Here is a 19,205-nt window from a genome sequence, read left to right as displayed (position 1 = left end):
CAGAACATTCTGCCCCTACGGATGTCCACCTACATAAACTCCACTAGTGATGCAAGGCCTGACTCAAATGCCATCTCTTCAATGAGGCTGCCCTATCCCCTCAAAGACTAGTAAATAATTCTCTCTAGCCCTTGGCTTGGGATTTGGAGACAGAGCTCCAAATACTGGGTTTAAGTATAGGGTTTGCCACTTACTGCTTAGCTGACTTGTGATCTTCCTTGGGTAGTAGAGTTCCACCTTCCTTTGGACTCTCCCCACCCCTCTGCCCCCACTCTACCATAGTAATCAGATGTGCTCATTCATCTCTATATCTGTCTCCCCTACAAAAGGAGGAGGGGGCAGTCAAAAATAGTGTCTTTTTGTGTCAGAGAGGAGGCTTGAGGGCAGCCAAGGACTGTGTCTTTTTATGTCAGAGACCAGGGCTCACCTGGCATAGTGCTTGATTCACATTCTATCCTCAAGAGATAATGTACACATAAATAATTGCTTAACCTCTCTGATCTTGTTGTCTCACCTGAAAGAAGGAAAGATAACAGTGACTTGGCAAGACTGAGGATTAAATTAGATAACTATACATATATTATATGTGTGTGTATATACATATTCATATATTTATATGGAACAATGATTTCAGAGTCTGGTACAGAGTGGGTTCTTGGTAAAGAGTCGTTCACTCCCTCTCCACCCACTCCCACACAAGTCACACTTGAGTGCTTAAGTTCGTCTCTACTAAACCATAGGTTCTGTGAAACAGAGGCCCTGCTGTTCTGCTTTTGCCCCTAGTGCTTAGCACAGGCCCAGCACAGAGCAGGTCCTTGTACTCCACAGCCTACCCACTCTCCTCAAGGCTCACGATGGTCCCCTCATGGCTCACAGTGGTCTCCTACGGGACTGATAAACTTCTGTCAAATATAGAAGCTACTATACTGAGATCTTGGCTCTCAAGCAAAACTATTTTCTAAACTTCTCAGTCAGCACCATTTGCTTAACACTTGGCAAAAGCTCTCCGCAACAGCCTCCACCTTCCAGGATATTGTCTACAGAAGGTCAGCTTGAAAAGCCAGCCAAAGGTACATCTTAAAAGGGACTTTTCAGGAGACCTGGGTGTGAATCCCAGCTCATGACTTTAAAGTCAGGTCATCTTAACCTCTTTGCAACTCAGCTTTCCTACCTGCAAAATGGGGGTTGCCAAAAGCCACCATGCAGGCTGCTGATGTCTCTGGAAGAGCCTAGCACTGAGGCACAAAACAGACAGAAGTGGGCAAAATGGCAGATGAATGAAGGAATGAATCAATCAATAGAGCGCAATGTTTAGCATTACAGGATCGGAAAGAAGAAGAACAAAAAAGCATGTGTTTTCTTCGGGGAGAGCAGGGAGGGCCCCTAGTGCTTTTAATTTAAGAGGGGGGAAAATCACTTCATTGCAAATTTTAGTCGGCTCCACTACTGATGTTGGCAATTTACATCTCATTACAACAAATGCTTCAGATTGCTGTTTTGCTTTTAAAAAATTTCTGGGGCATTGTTCTCCCTCAAACACATGTGACCAAATTAGCCACAATAATAAGCACTTGCGTTAAGAGACAGCATTGTACAATCTGGCGCAGATATTTTAGGTAACAAAGGAACTTTTTTCACTTTGTGGGAAGAGTAGGAATTTTTTTTTAAAAAAGGGCTTTGATCCATTTGCATTCCGATATTGACACACACTTGAGGTTTATTTGGAGGAAAATATCTCTTCCACCGAAAGAAACCTCTCAGCTGGGTAAAGGAAGCTTTTTAAAAGTATGAAAGGTAGTACTTGTCTTTTCACTCAATCATTCATGAACCCATTCATCTCACAACCCCTGACTGCATATCAAGATCTTGGCTCTGTAAGAGGCACTGGGGACCCAGAGACAAAGTATGCTCCTGTTCTGGGGAAGTTCAGATTTAACATGTGAAGCACTATTATAGAGCATACAAATAACTCTGATTTAACGGATGAGCAATAGATTTAGTGTCAGAAAAACCTGGTAAAGATCCTGGTTCTGTTATTTACTTTACCTCTGTAAGCCCTACTGGCTTTTTCCCTAAAATGGAAGGCATGACACACAGTTAGGGTCTTTGTAAGTGTTTGCTGGGGCAACAAATATATGAAATTACACGATTTTCTATTCTTGTTGTATCGTAAACTGGACTAATGCTGTTCTTTCTGATGAACACAAATGTTTATGTTTGTGTGACTTCTGGGTTGAGAAATCACCTATTTTTTCAAACATGTATGTGTTTGGACACTAAGTATTTCCGATTTCAGCTGAAATAGAAAGGTTAATTATATATATATATATATTTTTTTTTTTAGAAAAAAGGATTAAATCCTTTTACTTCTGTAAGTAAATAGGAAGCTTCTCTGCAATAAGTACCATCCTATTTTCTTCAAAAATGCAAAGTAAATCAAGTCAAAATTCTTAAATGCGTACAGAACATCTGCTGTGGCACAGGGAGTACTAGACTTGGCAGAATAGAGATAATTTTACTGTTGAGAAGGACCTGGGCATGGGAACAGCTACATAACAATGAAGGAGTTAAACAAAGGCCTTGGAAAGAAACTAGGGAAGATGCCTCCGGAGCTGGGTGGGAGGATCCCCCTCTGTGGACCTTCTCAGACCCTCTCAGAAGTCATCAGCTGCTCTCACCTGCTGCTGTAGCTGTGCTTCTGTTTCTTAGCCCCATTAGGCTTCCAGTGAAACACAAACAAATCTGGTTTCATTCCTTTGGTGAGAATCTACCAAGTACCGCTGAGTGCCAGCCCTGGGCTGGGCGGAAGTGGGTGCTTCACAGTCTATCAGTGGAAAGAGACAGGCAGCAGACTGCCACCACCCATATGGCTAACAAGCATTAGGAAAATCACTGGGGCAGAAGCAAAGGAGAGGGTGCTGCCTCTGGAGGAAACTAGGAAATCTTCAGAAGGATGGTCACAAACTTCTGTGTTGGGGCTTGGAGGATGAGAGGAGCTTGTTGGGTCTGAGACCCTAGGGTGGGGTAGTTCTCATAAGGTGAAGGCAAGTGGCACAAACCACAGGCTCACTGTGCACAAAGGGTGCAACGTGATGATCTGCATGAATTTGGGGAGGGGGAGATCACTGCTGGTTAAGGGATCCTAGAAAGTTTCAGGAAAGTGGTGATCTCTGACTGGGGCTCTGATGGATGGATGACATCTTGGGGAGGTGGGGGAGTAGCAAGGCCGGGGTTCTTCAGGTCCTCTCTCTCTCCATTTTCCAAGTGCCTTCTTCGAGTGAGGGCAGGAGCAGACTTTGTTGGGCAGAGGCAAGAGAAAAAAATTCTAGCATGAATCCTGGATTAGGTGAGATCCCAGCGGTTCACAAAGATGCCTCCAAAGTGGGCCCACACCCTCGGAGAATGTGAACCACAGAGCAGCAGAGTTGAAATGGATCTGAGAGAGTCCCCGCTCCAAGGGGGAGAAGCCCACCCAGGAAGAAAGAGGTAAAACAAGCAGGCCCGGGTCCCCAGTCTTAGGGGTCAAGGTTATCCCCGACTTTGAGGAATTGCAGATGCCCATTTCAAATGACGTATTTGAGAAGGAAAGGTGGCTGAAACCTACAAATGTCTTCTTTGTTAAGTGTCTTATATCAAATGTATCTCTCTTTTTTCTCTCTGTAGCATTTTTCAGCCCACTGTCAGGTGATCGTTTAACATCTCCCTGACTAGAACATAAACACCAAGGGGATGAGTAGTCTTGTTCGCTGCTATATCCCCAGCACCCAGCACAATGTCCTTCATACAGAACACTCACTAAACATGTGTTTAGTGAAAGAAGTTAATCCTCATGATGATCCCACAAAATAGACCTTATTATCTCCGTAAAGACTCAGAGCAGTAAAATAACTTGCCAGAAGTCACACAGGTGGTGAGTGCTCAAGTTCAGAGTCGTCAGATTCCAAAGACAGCTCTTTCCACTGCCCTGCCCCTCCTCAGTGAACTGTACTTTTCAGAGCTTCTTGCCTATTGCTCACTCTGTGTGACCCTCAACTCGTCTCTGATTTTCTCAGACATTCCTTGGGGGTCTGTGAAAAGCTCCACAATCGTGAGGGGTGTGGTGGAAGGGGAATAGGGTGTCACCTCTAGAAGCTCTGAGCTTATCCTCTGGTGGCCAGGGAAGACTGGACTGCTTCTTCATCTGTGCTGCTTCTACTTTCCTCCTGCCCAACTATCTGTGCCCAGAGAGTATCCAAATGGCAGGATATGTGCAGAACGCCCTGTCAGAGAAGCACTGAAGGCCCACACATGTGCTCAATGCATGTAAAATGGACCAGAGTTGGCTGGGTTGGGGGGCTAAGGAGTTGTGGTGGGAATAAGTGGGGTGGGTAGCACAAGAGCTGCTCCCAGGTTCCTGAGGGACCACTGTGGGCACAGTGACTGCCCAAGGGCAGCAGTTATGAGGAGGCAAAGTTTGATCACATGGTGGATGTCTGTCCAACAAATCAATCCATACCCCTGACCTCAGCTGATACTCCCTTCAGGCCATGAGCCCTTCCAGAGTAGGGACCATACGGGATTCATCTTTGCTACATGGCTGTTGATTGATTCACCTGGCTCAGAGGAAAACAGCAACTCAGGAGTTGAAGGACTGCACCCCAGGCCACTCCAATGGGGAAGTGTCCCCATGAACCACCTGCAGGAAGGTCTGGGGTAGTTCTGCTTGCTCTCATCTATATCTGCAACCTCATCTCTTCCTGCTACGCAGCCCTTCACTGTGCCGTCCAACCAGAACTACTTTCAATTCCTTGAATAAGCCAGCCTCTCTTACAACTCCAAACCTTTGTTTAGGCTCTCCTGTTGCCTGAGATAGTCCCTTAACTTGGGGCCTCCTCCAGCCATCCACAACTCTCCTACCCCAGCCATGTAAGGAGCTCTCTTTTGTATCCTTCCCCAACATCCCGAGAGCTCAGGACCAAAGTAAGGCTCACCCTGCATCACCTCACAGTCTGCTGATGAGACTGTGACTTCTTTAAGGTCACAAGGGGGGCTTAACAATTTGATGTCTCTATGCCTAGCACAGGGCTCGGAACAGAGGAAGGATCCAATAATGTTCCGTGCACAAAAACATTTTCCTACAGTCAGAGCTGTCCAATAATGGGACAGGCTGCACTGGAAGGAAGTGAGTGAGCATCTTGTCTCTAGGGGAATGTTACTGGAGGCTGGGTGATTGCATGGCAGGTAGACTAAAGAAAGCTTCTTGTCATGTATAGGAGGCTAGACGAGGTGAACTCTGGGGTTCCTTATGGGACTAAGGTCCTAGGACTCTTAAGAATTACCCCCCACACTCAGAGTGCCCCCTGGAGCAGCAAGGGAGGGTATGGCCAGCCTCTGGGACCTGCTGAATCCTGGCAGCCAAACTAATTCCATTCATCCATGTTGGCTGAACACAAACGTTCCACTGCTTCATGATACTGGGTTCATGAAATCCTATATATTCTGATTCCACATGGCATAGATACATAGGTCTTTTCCACTCTCTGGGCCTCAGCTGTCCATCTATAAGATAGAGGTGAAAGGTTGAACTGGGTTCTCTCTAAAGAGACAATTTCTAAGAAAACTCCAGGAATTATCTGGTTGGTATCTTGAGGCCATGCTGCCTGGTAAGGCTGAAACTATGAAGATGTGGTGGGCTTTTAAACTAAGCAGGAAATATTCATCTAACAGCTCAAGGGTCCTGCAGTCACAGAATGCACAGCAGTACTGGATGGTATAATGGCCAACAAAGAAGGCCTAATCAGGAGGCAGGCAAAAGGGACGGTGCCACAGAAGCACATGGCTGAGGGACTCTGTGATCAGACTGCCTGATGCATGGCAAAGGAAGAGGGGCCTCAGTTCTGAAAACTGGTTCTACCCTTTTCTGGGTGTGTGACCTCAGGCGAGTCACCTAATCTCTCTGAGCCTGTTTTATCCACTGCTGAGGTTGTTTTATATATGGAAAGTATTTAGTGTCTGGTCCAAAGCAGGTATTCCAGAGACCAGGCTTTGCCTGTAATGAACACTTTCCCACCTCCATTTCCTGACGGGCAAATCCAAAAGAAAACAAGTCTGTTACCTGGCAATATGGAAGGCAAAACCCTGCTCTAATGGAGAAACACATTCCTATTCTGACAATGGGGAAAAGCCTAGCAACTACCTCTGGATGTTTTAAATACCTAGGCAGTTGTTAGAAAAGGGACAGCCTGGAGTTGTTCCTCAACCCCATCCCCACTGCCCCTATAGGAAAACGGAGTCTAGGAAGAAAGGGAAAGGAGGGTCCTGAATTGTTCAGCCACCCTGAAATCAACTTTTAAAATAATGTAGGATTATTTTAAACTGTGGCTAATTCTAATTTGGGCAACACTTCAAAAAAAGTCCTTCAAAGTAGATGATGATCAATATTTTTCAGGGAACCTACTCCACTTCTTACTACTAGATCTCTTCCTGCCATCTGAATTGAGCAGGGTACAATAGTTTTGGAAACTGCCCCACCACTAACTGTAAACCGGCAGGCAGACTGTGGGCCTCTTGGGCCTCACCTCCACAAGGGAGATGTAAACACCTAACTAGACAAAATGGCTCTTGTCCATCTGCTTTGGGCCTTTCTCAAAGTCCAACTTTTTTATAGTACTCCTGCTCATTGTGAGAATGAACTGAGGCTGAAAGAGACGGGAAAGAGCTCTGAGACAAACAAGCCCCAGGAAGAGAGTCCTGGCAAAGAGAAGACTGAGCCACAACTAGTGATGTCTAAAAAAATCCAGGAGGTCAAATGGGGGGGTTGAGAGCTAGAGATGGGAAGATGGAATTCTGCCCAGGAAAAGTTGGGGGTAGTAATGGACAAATTCTGTAAGTTACAGACCAGTGAGTTTGAAATCAAGTCCAGGCATGGTTGTAAAATAGACTGTTCAAATATGATTTCTAAGGACTTACAAGGGGAAATAGGAAATCTCTAGGAGTCATCCAGGGTTGACCGAAGATTAAGACATGCCAGACCATCACATCTGTGTTTTGCTGTAGGACAATGGGTGCCTATGATGTGCCAAGCACTATATAACACATTTTCTCATGCACATCTTCAAATGATTCTACATCTTGATGCAGTACCTACTGAGCACCTACTATATGCTGGCCTCTAGGCAGATGACTTTACTGCATTTGTTCATTTACTTCTTTTTTTTTTCTTAGACAGAGTCTCGCGCTGTCGCCAGGCTGGAGTGCAGTGGCATGATCTTTACTTACTGCAACCTCTGCTTCCTGGGTTCAAGCTATTCTCCTGCCTCAGCCTCTTGAGTAGCTGGGACTATAGGCACACACCCCCATGCCCAGATAATTTTTGCATTTTTAGTAGAGGCGGGGTTTCACCATGTTGGTCAGGAAATGGTCTCGATCTCTTGACCTTGTGATCCACCTGCCTCGTCCTCCCAAAGTGCTGGGATTACAGGTGTGAGCCACTGCCCCCAACCCATTTGCTCCTTTTTAAAACCATAATAGTTTATACTATCATTCACTCTGTTGTACAGATGAGGAAACCAAGGCTGAGGAAGTTAAGTAACTTGCCAGAGGCAACAAAATTTGAATTTGGAAGAGCTGGGATTGAAAACCCTAGTATTTCTGACCTCAGAGCCCATTAGGGCTCTTAATTACTGAGCTGGTTCTCCTGTCTGTATGTAGTGAGCTTTAAGATACCTATATTACAGAGGAGAAAACAGAGACCTGAGAAGGGTTAAAAAATGTGCATGAAGTTACACAGGTAATAAATTAAGACAGCTGAAATTCAAACCCAAGTAATATCTGCTGCTGAAGCCCAGGTTGTCTCCAGTACAGGAGAAAACCAGCATGAAGCATTTGGCTGACATTAGCTGCCTTTTCTAAGAAACTATCAGAGACCTGGGCTTAAAGAAGCCAGTTGAGACTGCAAAGGATTTTAAAGATCAAAGCTGGTATTTTAACGGACCTTGGACAGCACACAAGGTACAAACCCAGAGGGTTACAAAGGTGTTAGTGATCCAGCTCTAAAAAGTTGAAACAGATATGCAGGCCACAATGGCTTTCTCCTTTTTCAAAACTTTCAGCCAGCTTATGATCTAGCCAACAGGACATTATCTCTTCTTTTTGCCTCCTCCTCTCTAAAATGGAGATAATAATCCCTACCTGGCCTTGCAACAAGACTATCAGAATTGTCCAATGAGATAAAAATGTCAAGGTGCTTTGAAACCTGTAAAATGCCATGTACATGTGAGTTACTGTTATTACTCTAGTTATCTATGTCTCTTCTGGTTAGAATTCATCATTTTTGCCTATATTCCCTGACAAAGCACACACGAAATCTAATATCATCATCTGCCTCCCTCCTGCAATTACAACACTGATTTTATTTGCCTGGTGTCATGCTGCGTACATGTTTGTATTCCCTGTGAGACTTGTGTGCATCCTGAAGGCAAGGATTACATCTGCTTCTCTTTGTATTCCTCACAGAGCCCTTGAGAGTCTTATTTGAACTAATGTTACCCGAGTCACACCACAATGAATTATACTATCTAAGTGGTACTTACAGTGTAACAAACTGGGGAGGACACCGTAGCCTTGGACTTTGCCTTCTAAGAACAGGGAATCTAGCTGAGGAGAAACCAAGAGAGACCCTAGAATTTACTCCATTCTCACACATGGGGGCTTACCCTCCCCCAGTTGGGTCTCTATTGTTCTGCTTCCCTTCATCCCCTAAAATGCTCTCCATTCTAATCTACTTGTGCATTGTTTTTCAAAAAGGCACTCTGTCTTGTTCATTACGTTATTCCCAGCACCTAACCCAGTCCTAGAACAAAGGATACCCTTGATAACTGTTCACTGAATAAAATAATGAATAAATGAATTATACACAGAAAAACATCTGTACCTTGGAATATCACCACGCTTTTTGCATCCTTGTCATTTACTTATTTGGGGGAAGATGGGCAGGAAAGGGAGAAAAAGGAAAAGGGGACTGGCATTTATTGAACACTTACAATATGGGGGTCACGGGGCTAAAGTTATTACATATGCTCCCTTATTTAATTTTGACAGTGGAGGACCGTAAACTTCCTTCCCATCAGAAAGGGTTGTTTACCATGCTAAGATCACAGACAAGGAAAGTTCTGTTTTACAGAGAGAGATGATGTCCTTTGTGGGGAGTAAAGGGGATGGAGGGGACACCCTCATGTTGGGAAAAATGAAGTCTAAGAGCTAAAGAAGGTCATACAGGTGAGGGTCCAGAGAAAGGCACACAGGACCAGGGTCAGGAGACCCTCAGGAATAAGCCAGTGACACTTTTTGGGCTTGTTTCCTCATCAGCAAAATAAGGGTAACAGTCTATAGCCTAAGTTCTTTCACAACTCCATGACTCCATGTTGGAATACTTCCGATTAAACCCATCTTTTCTTGTGTGTGGAATGAATGAAAGAATGAATAAGTGTACACATGAAGACGTGTACGATTCAGTGAAGCCTCTGAAACATACTGTCTTGCTGCTGTCCCCCACCCTTGGATGTGGCTCCGCCTTTCTGACCCCAGCCTCCTCAAGGTGCGCCATTATAACTCCCAGCTGCTAACGGACCTGCTTCCCACTCTCAGTCCCCATCAGTCTGAAAAGACCAGGCGGCTGCTCTCCACTACCATCTACCACTCGTAGGACTCCACTACGTGGGTGAGTAAATAATGATTCTTTCAGGTAGGTAGATTTCTTTTGAAAACTGAGCACCTGCTGACCTGTTGGCCTCCTTCATCTCTGAATTTGCCTGTTATGGTGTGAATGATCCAGCACCCAAGCCAGACAAAGACCCTTGAGCTAGGCCCCTAGCTGAGGTGGACAAACAAAAATACTCAAGGATATGCCTCCAGGAGCAACACTCAAATGAGGCCCAGGGGGCAGAGAATGGCAAAGCCTGGGCCCTACATCAACCCTAAGCCAGGACGTGTTTATCAGAGGGCAAGTGAAGCCATGAGTCAAACAAGGGTCTCTTATTTGCTTTCTGGTTGTTCTCTGCCTTCTTAGTGGTGCTTATAGATCAGGATCTGTTACAGCAAGGGGATATCTTACTAGACTTTCCACGAGAGAGTTCTCCCTTCAGATGCTAACCTCTCCCACAGAACTGGCGCTCTGTGTTTTAATAACATGTTTACCTCCATCACTACCCTCTCCTACTCCCCAATGTCTTTTTTTTTTTTTTTTTTTTTTTTTTGAGACGGAGTCTTGCTCTGCCACCCAGGCTGGAGTGCAGTGGCCGGATCTCAGCTCACTGCAAGCTCCGCCTCCTGGGTTTACGCCATTCTCCTGCCTCAGCCTCCCGAGTAGCTGGGACTACAGGCGCCCGCCTCGTCGCCCGGCTAGTTTTTTGTATTTTTAAGTAGAGACAGGGTTTCACCGTATTAGCCAGGATGGTCTCGATCTCCTGACCTCGTGATCCGCCCGTCTCGGCCTCCCAAAGTGCTGGGATTACAGGCTTGAGCCACCGCGCCCGGCCTCCCAATGTCTTACTCTTCTTTGCATCTCCCCAAGTTCCTAGGCCCAGAAAGCATTTGGTCAAAGTTAGCTGACTGAATGAATAAACACATGAACAAACATATATAACCCCTCTTATCTTCAATATTGTAAGAGGATACTGAGGCAGAGAAGTTAGTTAACCTGCCCAAGGTCATATAGCCAACTACTGGCTGGGGGTGCCTGAGTTAAAAGTCAAAGTTAACCCTGTCTTAGCTCCTCCATTACATGATGTTGAACAGGAGCTAACAGTAATCAAGCATTAACAGAATGTCAGGCACTATGCTGTGTGTCACAAGGCTGTAATATGATCATCCCCATTTTACAGATGAGAACACTGAGGGTCAGAGACATACACGCTCTTTGCCTAAATTGCTCCTCACTCTCCCCATGTACTGATTCCTGTTTCGATAACAAAAATTCATCCTTCAGGCTTCAGCCTAAAAGTTGTTTCTTTCAGGAAGCCTTCCCTCTCTGACCCCTCAAAATCTGGTGAGTAGTCCCCTCTGCTGTCCCACAGTCCTCTATGGTTTTGTCCCTATGATGGCATTTATGTACTGTCCTGTCATTGATTGTTTCAGGATCTGTTTCCCTCATAAAACTTTAAACTCCTCAAGGGCAGAGGGCAAGGTCTGTATTGCAAATATACTGAATTCTTACACTAGGCAAGATCCCTGGCATGTAGCAGGAGACCAGCAAGTATTCATGGAAGAAAATAAGGTCACAGGAAAGGAAGGAAGAATGGAAGGAAGGACATGAGCTTCCCAAAGCCACAGAGTTGGGAAGAAGGGAAGTTGGGATTTGAATCCAGGCCATGAAAACATACAACCTCCTCTTAAGGGTAGAGACCCTTTTATTTTATTCTTGTGGATTTGTCTTGGAACTTGGCACATTACCATTCTCCTATTAACATGTGTTAATCAATAGACTTTTAAGCTTTCACAGATGAGGGACAGTGGGTGTGATTTTCCAGGATGCCTGCAGTCCTGAGAGGATAGGGTAGGTGCCCTATGCATACCTGGGGCTCCAGCTGATTTATGTTGAGTCCAACCCATTGTAATGATGATGGTGACTCAGATCAGGGAAGAGCTATCCACTGGCCTATGCAATGGCCTTCAAGGCCTGTGGGATGGGAGAGCCTAGAAAGATCAAGACACTGAAACTATGCTTCAGGTCAAGTTTTTCTACATGTTTTAGGACTAAAATAGGCATATAGTGATGTAAAATGCAGGGTATCTTACTACCCCAGAGGCTTAGGAGTGGTTTCTGGAGTTTAAACTCAGTTCATAATCATGAAAAACAGGCAGTTTCCCTGGGAGTTGAATTAAGTACGAAGAATTTCTGTTTTTGGTGTACTTCCCCACAAGCCCCCAGGAAGTTTATAAAAGGCATAGCATACAAAGCACACTGAAAATACAGATTATTCACTTTAAGATTGGGAAACATCTTTTCCTCTCTGAAAATTTCAATTATCCCCATCCCCCATCACCGCTATAAGAACAATATAGCTTTTAAAAATTTTTACATTTATGATTTCTCTTTGAGATTTTATTTTAATAAAGAACTTTACTAACTTTTGAAGCTGCAAACCATATGCGACTTTTCGTGTCCCTGTGAACCTCTGTAGACTATGATTTGGGACACTGACTTGCCAAAGCAATGGTAGAGTTCGGGAGTAGACAAACTCCAGCCTATGAACTGAGTGACTAGAGTTGAGACAGAACTCTACCTCTGCCTCCCTAAGTGACACTGGGGAAGTCCCAATGTAGTTTCCTTTTCTATGACAAGGGCATGAAAAGGCTTCTCTACTGACTCCTTGGACCATCCAAAGATCTACTGAGCCGCTACCTTGGGGACATACTTTAAGAAGCAAATGACACCTACAAATATAAGTAAATTAGGGTAAGAATAAATCAAAGAAGAATGAAGCTTCATATCTAAATATATTATCTAGATAATGAAAACCTTCATAAGGGCAAAACCATATTTTATTTAAACTTTGAGGATATTCCTAGACTAGATTACCACCTTCTTCAAGCAAAGCACACTGACTCAGAGTTATCAATTACTGTCTTCAGGGGCTATGGAGGCAATGAACTTGTGTTATACTGATTTCCTCAATACTGACTGGGCTCTATGTTTTACAGTTCTGGATTCTTATGTTCTGAAAGCATTTTTCTGTCTTTTTCTCTCTGGTAGGCAGTCATTTCTTCTGGCAGTCAAGGCTGCTGCCTCTCGGATTTCTCGATCCCTGCTTCTAAACCACTTTAGATTGGAAAACCTGATTAGTTAAAATAGAGTGCAATATAAGAACCTATTTAAAGTTCTGTGAGCAAACCAAAGGAGTTTTATACATCTTTATATTCATCTTCCCAAGGTCATGTGCCTCCCTGCTCAAAGCTTTCTAATGCTTTCCATTCCTACCAAAACAAGTTTAGACATCTCAGGCTAGTCAAGTTTTCAAGTCCTTCCATCTTCTGTCCTCAAAGCACATTTGCATTATTCCTCTTAGTGTGCTCCAGGTCTCTTCCCATGCTCATGAGTGCTGCTCAGCCTCCTCTTGTGCCTTGAAACACTGCCCACCCTTCAAACCTCAGTTCCTTACTGAAGTCTCTCCATGCCCTCAGTTACAAATAACCACTCCAAGCCCTGAACTCTCATGTCATTTTGTCAGCATTCTCCTTTGGCATTTATCACGTTCTGACTTAAACTAATACATGTTGTTAGGACCATGTCTACTTCTTTTTACTATCCTGAAACTTCTTGGAGAGGTTCCCTACAATCCCTGTTACTGCCTCTTGCTGAATGAATGCATAAATGAGTGAGCAGTGACAAATATTTTGTCAGCTCTTATTCTCTGACCCATGTTCGCCAATGTTCCCATAGCTGAGGCTGTGGCATACATAAGCTCCTATCAGATTCACTATGAGTGGGAGCGACTCTTCCTTGAGATAACTGATAAGCCAAGTGTCTGTCCTTCCCTAGCCTCCGGGGCACTTGGTCTCCCTCTCCCCTTTCTCCTCCCAGAAGAGGATCTGGATGAAGCATTCCACCCATGTGGAGTGGTAGGTGGCCTGCTGGGGCACTCACCGCTGCCAAGCCGCAGGAGCAGCACGTCCTGGAGCCTCCGGTTGAGGTCACGGAGCTCCTTCATTTCAGACACAAGTGCCCCGTACTCCTTGAGCTTCTTGGCCTGTTGTACCAGCTGCCTCCGAGTCCGCTCCAGCTCCTGCTGGAGGTGGCGCATCTCTTCCTGCTGCTGCTGGTAGTTGCGCAGCAGCTCCTCATACAGAGCCCGGGGCACCACAGCATCTTCTAGACTGTCCATGTCCTCTGTGCCTGGCAAGGCCTCCACGAAGACCTCTTCCGGACACGTGCTATGGCCCAGGCTCAGGCCGTTCTGCTTCTCTAGCCGAGCCACCACAGCCTCGATGCTCTTGTGCGCCACTTCGCTCGGCTTCCGCCCCTCAGGTCTCTGTGTAGGACAACGAGAATCAGTTCAGGCAAGGGCAGCTGGGACTTTCTTGGACTGCAGCTCAATATTTCCCCAGACAATCCTAAAATCACAGAATCACAGAACATCAGTGCTTGGAGAAACCTGCGCAAACACTTAGTCAAAGCCCTTCATTTTATAAATGGGGAAACATTTTATAAATGGGGTTCTGAGTGGGGAAGAGGCTTGCCCAAAGTCATAACTAGGACACTGGTTTCCCAGGCCTGCACTTTTTCCTTTCACCACTCTGCCTCCTGGATGTATATACCATGACCACCTTTCCCAACTCCCCAGGCCCCAGCCCACCCACAATGCCTAGGCAGTGGCTTGCGCATGGGGGTGTTCAATATGTATTTGTGGAGAATCAGGGAGAAATCAGGCCAGGCCAAGTGATCCCAGAGGAGTCACAAATTTCTTCAACAATAAAAACAAAAAATTCCTCCCCTAAAGGCAATTCACCATGTAAACTTTTCATCAAGAATGCTTTAGGCCGGGCGCGGTGGCTCAAGCCTGTAATCCCAGCACTTTGGGAGGCCGAGACGGGCGGATCACGAGGTCAGGAGATCGAGACCATCCTGGCTAACACGGTGAAACCCCGTCTCTACTAAAAAAATACAAAAAAAAAAAACTAGCCGGGCGAGGTGGCGGGCGCCTGTAGTCCCAGCTACTTGGGAGGCTGAGACAGGAGAATGGCGTAAACCCGGGAGGCGGAGCTTTCAGTGAGCTGAGATCCGGCCACTGCACTCCAGCCTGGGCGACAGAGCGAAACTCCGTCTCAAAAAAAAAAAAAAAAAAAAAAAAGAATGCTTTAGATGGAAAGGATGTTAAAAACTCTAATCTACTCTAATCTATGGAAGAAAACATGTCATATTTTCTCTGTTCCTCCTCTGCCTACTCAGAACTGGCACTCAGTAGGGGCTTGAAAAATGTTTACTCAACTGAAAAGTTCAAAGAATTCTAGCATTGAAAGGTACTTTCAGTTTCACTTCCTCATGTTCCAGGTGAGAAAACCGAGGGTCAGAGAGGGGAAGGATTACACTTAGGGTCACACAGTGAGATACAAACAGAGCCAAAGCCAGAATTTGGAATCTAACTTCCAGTACAAGGCTCCGTTTCCCCATGTCTGCCAGCCTCTCCCTCAGCAAGACAGTGGATAGAGAGAAGAAAGTTAATTTACAAAAGAATTATCCAGGACTCCCCCAGGGCTTGGGGTTCTACTGCCTGAGGAAATTCTAGCTCAAGTAGCTACAGCTTCTACTGAGGGGCAGTGAGAGTTACAGGATCAAATGAATTCTTCACTCAGGGTAGGAGGGTTAGGAGCTCTCCTGACTGGGGCACTTGTAGGAAGTGCAGACGACTGAGGACATGAGATTCCAGGCACTTCTCACTAAGTTTCAGGGAATTTAAGGAAAACCAAACCAAATCAAACCCAGCCCAATGAAACTATGACTCTGATATTGTGTCACATGACAAAATCTTAAGTCGTTTTATCTGCTGGGATAAGGGATGAATTTATCATTTATCTAAAGTGATCGTTACAATATGTCTGTGTCACTATAATGTGAGACCCCTGGAGGCAGGGACCATGTCTGGCTAATGGCTCCAGGTACCAGCACAGGGTCAGGCCCATAGCAGGAGTACAGTGAATGCCATGAATTAAACTCAGCTACATTCCCTGGGAACACCCTCAACCTTGTGTCCAAAATCAGATCATGGGCAATGCAGAAGACTTCCCATTTCCTTATCTTTCTCCTCCCTTCCTCTCAGGTATCTACTGCACAGAAAAAAATAGCTAGCTTGCCGAACAAGATTTTCAGCAGTTTCCAAAGTGAAGGCTGGAGACCAACTGGGGCACACAGCAAGAAAATACAACCTCATGCAAACGTTTTCATCTAACCCAAGGTCTCACAGACCCCTTCTGTGAACCTCGTGCACTTCCCAATGAGTCCAGCCTTAGCAATTTGGGGCAATCTGACAGTGACTGGCCCTAAACTTCTCCCCAAGAACAGCTGCTTAACGTTGTTGGAGCTCAGCAGTGGCCTCTCCAGAGCTGTGGGCCAAGGAGAAACACACCGTTCCAAACCTCCAACAGCGATGACACTGCACAGACTATGCAAACAGGACCGTGCTTGGTGGCACAGCATGAATCAGGGCTCTCTGGAAAGTTGGCCAGCAAGGCAAATACACACTAGTTGTCCCATGCTTTCCCTACTCTGAAAAAAATCATGGCCTCTGATACCAGGGGACATTTACATGGGGAGAGGAAGCCAGACTGAAATTCTTTAGCTATGAGGTATCTGAAAATGCTCCCGCATACTTCCAAAGAAAGAAAAGACTTTGTTACCTTGATGTGTCTAAGCTGTAAATCTTCTTCCCCATAATCTTTAACCTCTCCATCTTCTTCTACATGATTAAGAGAAAGCTTGGGGATTTTTATTTTCTTCTGCATCACACTGTTTTCAAGGTCAGATTTGTCTTCTAAAATGCATATCAAGAGAACAAGGTTCATTATGAGTTAAAATGAGTCATTATGAGTTCAGAATGCCCAAAACCTCAAATGCTAGAAAATAATGGAGGCCAGACCAGTTAAAAACGAAAAACAAACAAACTCAAGGCCGGTTCCCTCTTGCATGCAAGGATCCTAATAGCGGTGCAGAACAAACTCTAGGAACAAGGGTGCTTGCGAAAAGCACTGTCATACAAAGTGTTGAAATAGCAGCCAGTGAATTTGCTTAGGGGTTTTTCTAAGTATACCCTAACGGGTGGCCTTTTATGGAATTCTAGAATCTTGAATTGGAACAGCCCTTAGATTGCTATCTGATCTAAACTAAAATGGCACATGAATCCCTCAACTCAACTGAGATCTTTCTAAGCCAAGTGTCTTCCCAGGAGAACTTGGTGGGTTTCTGTCAGCTCAAGTACCAATAGACATGAGAAAGATTATAGCTGATAGGGATGTAAGGAAGGGCAGGGCTATCTCCACAGCCCTATACAAGGCGGGCTAAGGTAAGGCAGACGGGGGAAGAATAACATTTATCCCCTTTTTACTGGTATCAAATCTCAGCATGACTGGGTTTGAGGGACCTCAGTGAACAAGTGGTCCAACTCTCTCATGTTACATGAGGAAATTCAAACCCAGAGGATGGAAGAGGCTTGCCAACGGCATGAGCTGAGGAACAGCCAGGAGTGGGAAAGAGGCCTCTGGCACCTCGTCCACTGCTTACGTGTGCTGACAACACATACTGAACGTAAAGTGCTATACAAATACAAAAGGGTATTATTTCTACTCATTTTCTCATTCTTTAAGCTCAACTTCAGATAATGTTTTTTTTTTTTTTTTTTTTTTTTTTCTGCACAGATTTCAAACTGGACTTTCCAGATTTGTCTCTTACTGGATATGTCCAAAAATAAAAGTTCAAACAAGAGGGCTCCAGAGGTAAAAATCTGAATCTTTTCTGGCACTGTACCCTTGTAGTAAAATACTTTGTGTTCAAAACTTAAACTGACACTTTAGAGATTGCTGTTTCTCACAGTCCTCGAAGGTTCCCATTGCTATATCCCAAATGCGTTTTGTAGCATGTTACCCAATGTTGGATGTAGCATATGACCAGGTAGTTAGTTAAATCCAGTCCTGAAGGGGTGTGTGTGTGTGTGTGTCTGTATGTATGCATGTATTTGCATGTGTTAAACATGCTCTTACACTGTTCCCAGGCCAGGCTTCTCTCCTCACAACTTGTTAGTAACGCTGAGAAGGCAGCTTATAAGCACGTAACTATTCCAGAATGTATTCAAATACTGAATCTTCCCAAACGGTCTTAGGGATGAAGGCCCAGCTGGTCAGAGGTGGGAGTCCAATATCAGAGACTTAAGTGTGAACCTCAGCTTTTCTATGACAGGAAGAGGACAGGTATGTAAGGGCCTTAATCTCTCTGGACATAATGGAGGTTGTGAGGATGAGAGCAATAATTCACGCAATCCACTGGACAGTGCCTGCTATACACTGGCCATTCGATGGATGGCACAATATAATTGGTATTGTCAATGTATTCTGAATCATTTTCTTCTCTTAAGCATAAAGTGAATAGAGATTTAATTTTAAAAAATGAAGAAATGATTTAAGTAGGGTAAGGATGATAAATGAACTGCTCAGAAAAAAAGGAGGTGGTCTTTGTTAACAACCCCCTACAGATGAAAATGGCCTTTCCCACTGAGCAGAGGAGCAACCCTTGGGTTTCTATTTTCACAACAATGGCTTGTTCTTGCACTCTTTGTGGCTATAAAATGCATCCAACGGGTTAGGCATGAACAACAATAGGGACTCGGGGTTTTCTAAAAGAGCAACAGTTTCCCTCCTACAAATCACTGCTGACTTGTAAGTTAAAAGGCTGCTAAAATGTAAAACCTGAAGAAAGTACATCAGATGAAATTATCTTACCATGGTGTTTGTGTGTGTGTATGTTTGTGTGTCTGTGTGGAAAAAAACAGACAAAAAGAGAGAAAGAGAGAGAGAGGATAAGGGTGGTATTAGGATTTCTGAATGTGTTGGGCAAAGCTCCTGGGCTAGTCTTCAATTTGACAAGTTCAGGACAAAGTTTGACATGCAGAGCCACCAAACTAGAAATGACAAGCTATGTTATGCCTTTCTGGGCTGAAACTCTGTAGCTCAGGATCATGTTGGTGTGGAGAAAAGCAATCATTTGGACTCACAAAACCACGTTAACATCTGGATGGAGAATGATCTTCAGATCATCCAATTCTATTTTTCAAAATGCAGATGAGAAAAATAAGGTTCTAACTGGTGAAGTTTGTGCATCCATGCATGCAACTCTCAGGCCCAGGAATAAAGGAGGGGCAGGATGAACAGGGTCCCTAGCTTGGAGAGCTCACCGTTGTGCAAGGTCACAGAAGTTAGTGTCATAACATGAATGGGGGAGAACTTGGACCACATAATCCAGATCCAGAGCTTTGCCTTCTATGCCTCGACTTAACCTTTACTGAGAATTTACTCTGTAGGATCTAAACTAGGTCCTGGGGACACAGATGAACAAACATCCAGCTGGGGATATAAGATAAAAACACAAGAAAAGATAACCCAAAATCTCAAATGCTGAATTTGAATAAGGGAGAAGTAACTGCTAAAGGATTTTGGGAGCAAGGGAAATCACTTCGGTCAGTGTAACC

General features: G+C 44.7%; 2 protein-coding genes across 4 annotated transcripts in view; both read right to left on the bottom strand.

Moving 5' to 3' along the window:
• AGBL4 (ATP/GTP binding protein like 4) overlaps positions 1-19,205 on the bottom strand; it is a 1,514,939-nt gene that overhangs the window by 244,975 nt on the left and 1,250,759 nt on the right. The gene's annotated exons all lie outside the window — the stretch shown is intronic.
• Positions 1-19,205, bottom strand: part of BEND5 (BEN domain containing 5) — a 49,996-nt gene that overhangs the window by 17,971 nt on the left and 12,820 nt on the right. Inside the window, exons 2-3 of one of the 2 annotated variants that reach the window (XM_033226461.1) lie at positions 16,369-16,502; positions 13,622-14,006 (exon numbers count right to left, since the gene is read on the bottom strand). In XM_033226461.1, coding sequence (XP_033082352.1) covers positions 13,622-14,006; positions 16,369-16,502 — 519 coding nt within the window. Of the gene's footprint in view, positions 1-13,621; positions 14,089-16,368; positions 16,503-19,205 lie in introns of both variants that reach the window. The other variant, XM_033226462.1, reaches the window with a different exon arrangement.

The sequence above is a fragment of the Trachypithecus francoisi genome, unplaced genomic scaffold (genome assembly GCF_009764315.1).
Source record: "Trachypithecus francoisi isolate TF-2019V2 unplaced genomic scaffold, Tfra_2.0 Lachesis_group12, whole genome shotgun sequence".
Lineage (NCBI taxonomy): Eukaryota > Metazoa > Chordata > Mammalia > Primates > Cercopithecidae > Trachypithecus > Trachypithecus francoisi.
The sequence above is the reverse complement of the archived record's forward strand: the minus strand, read 5'-3'. Positions and strand labels throughout refer to the sequence as shown.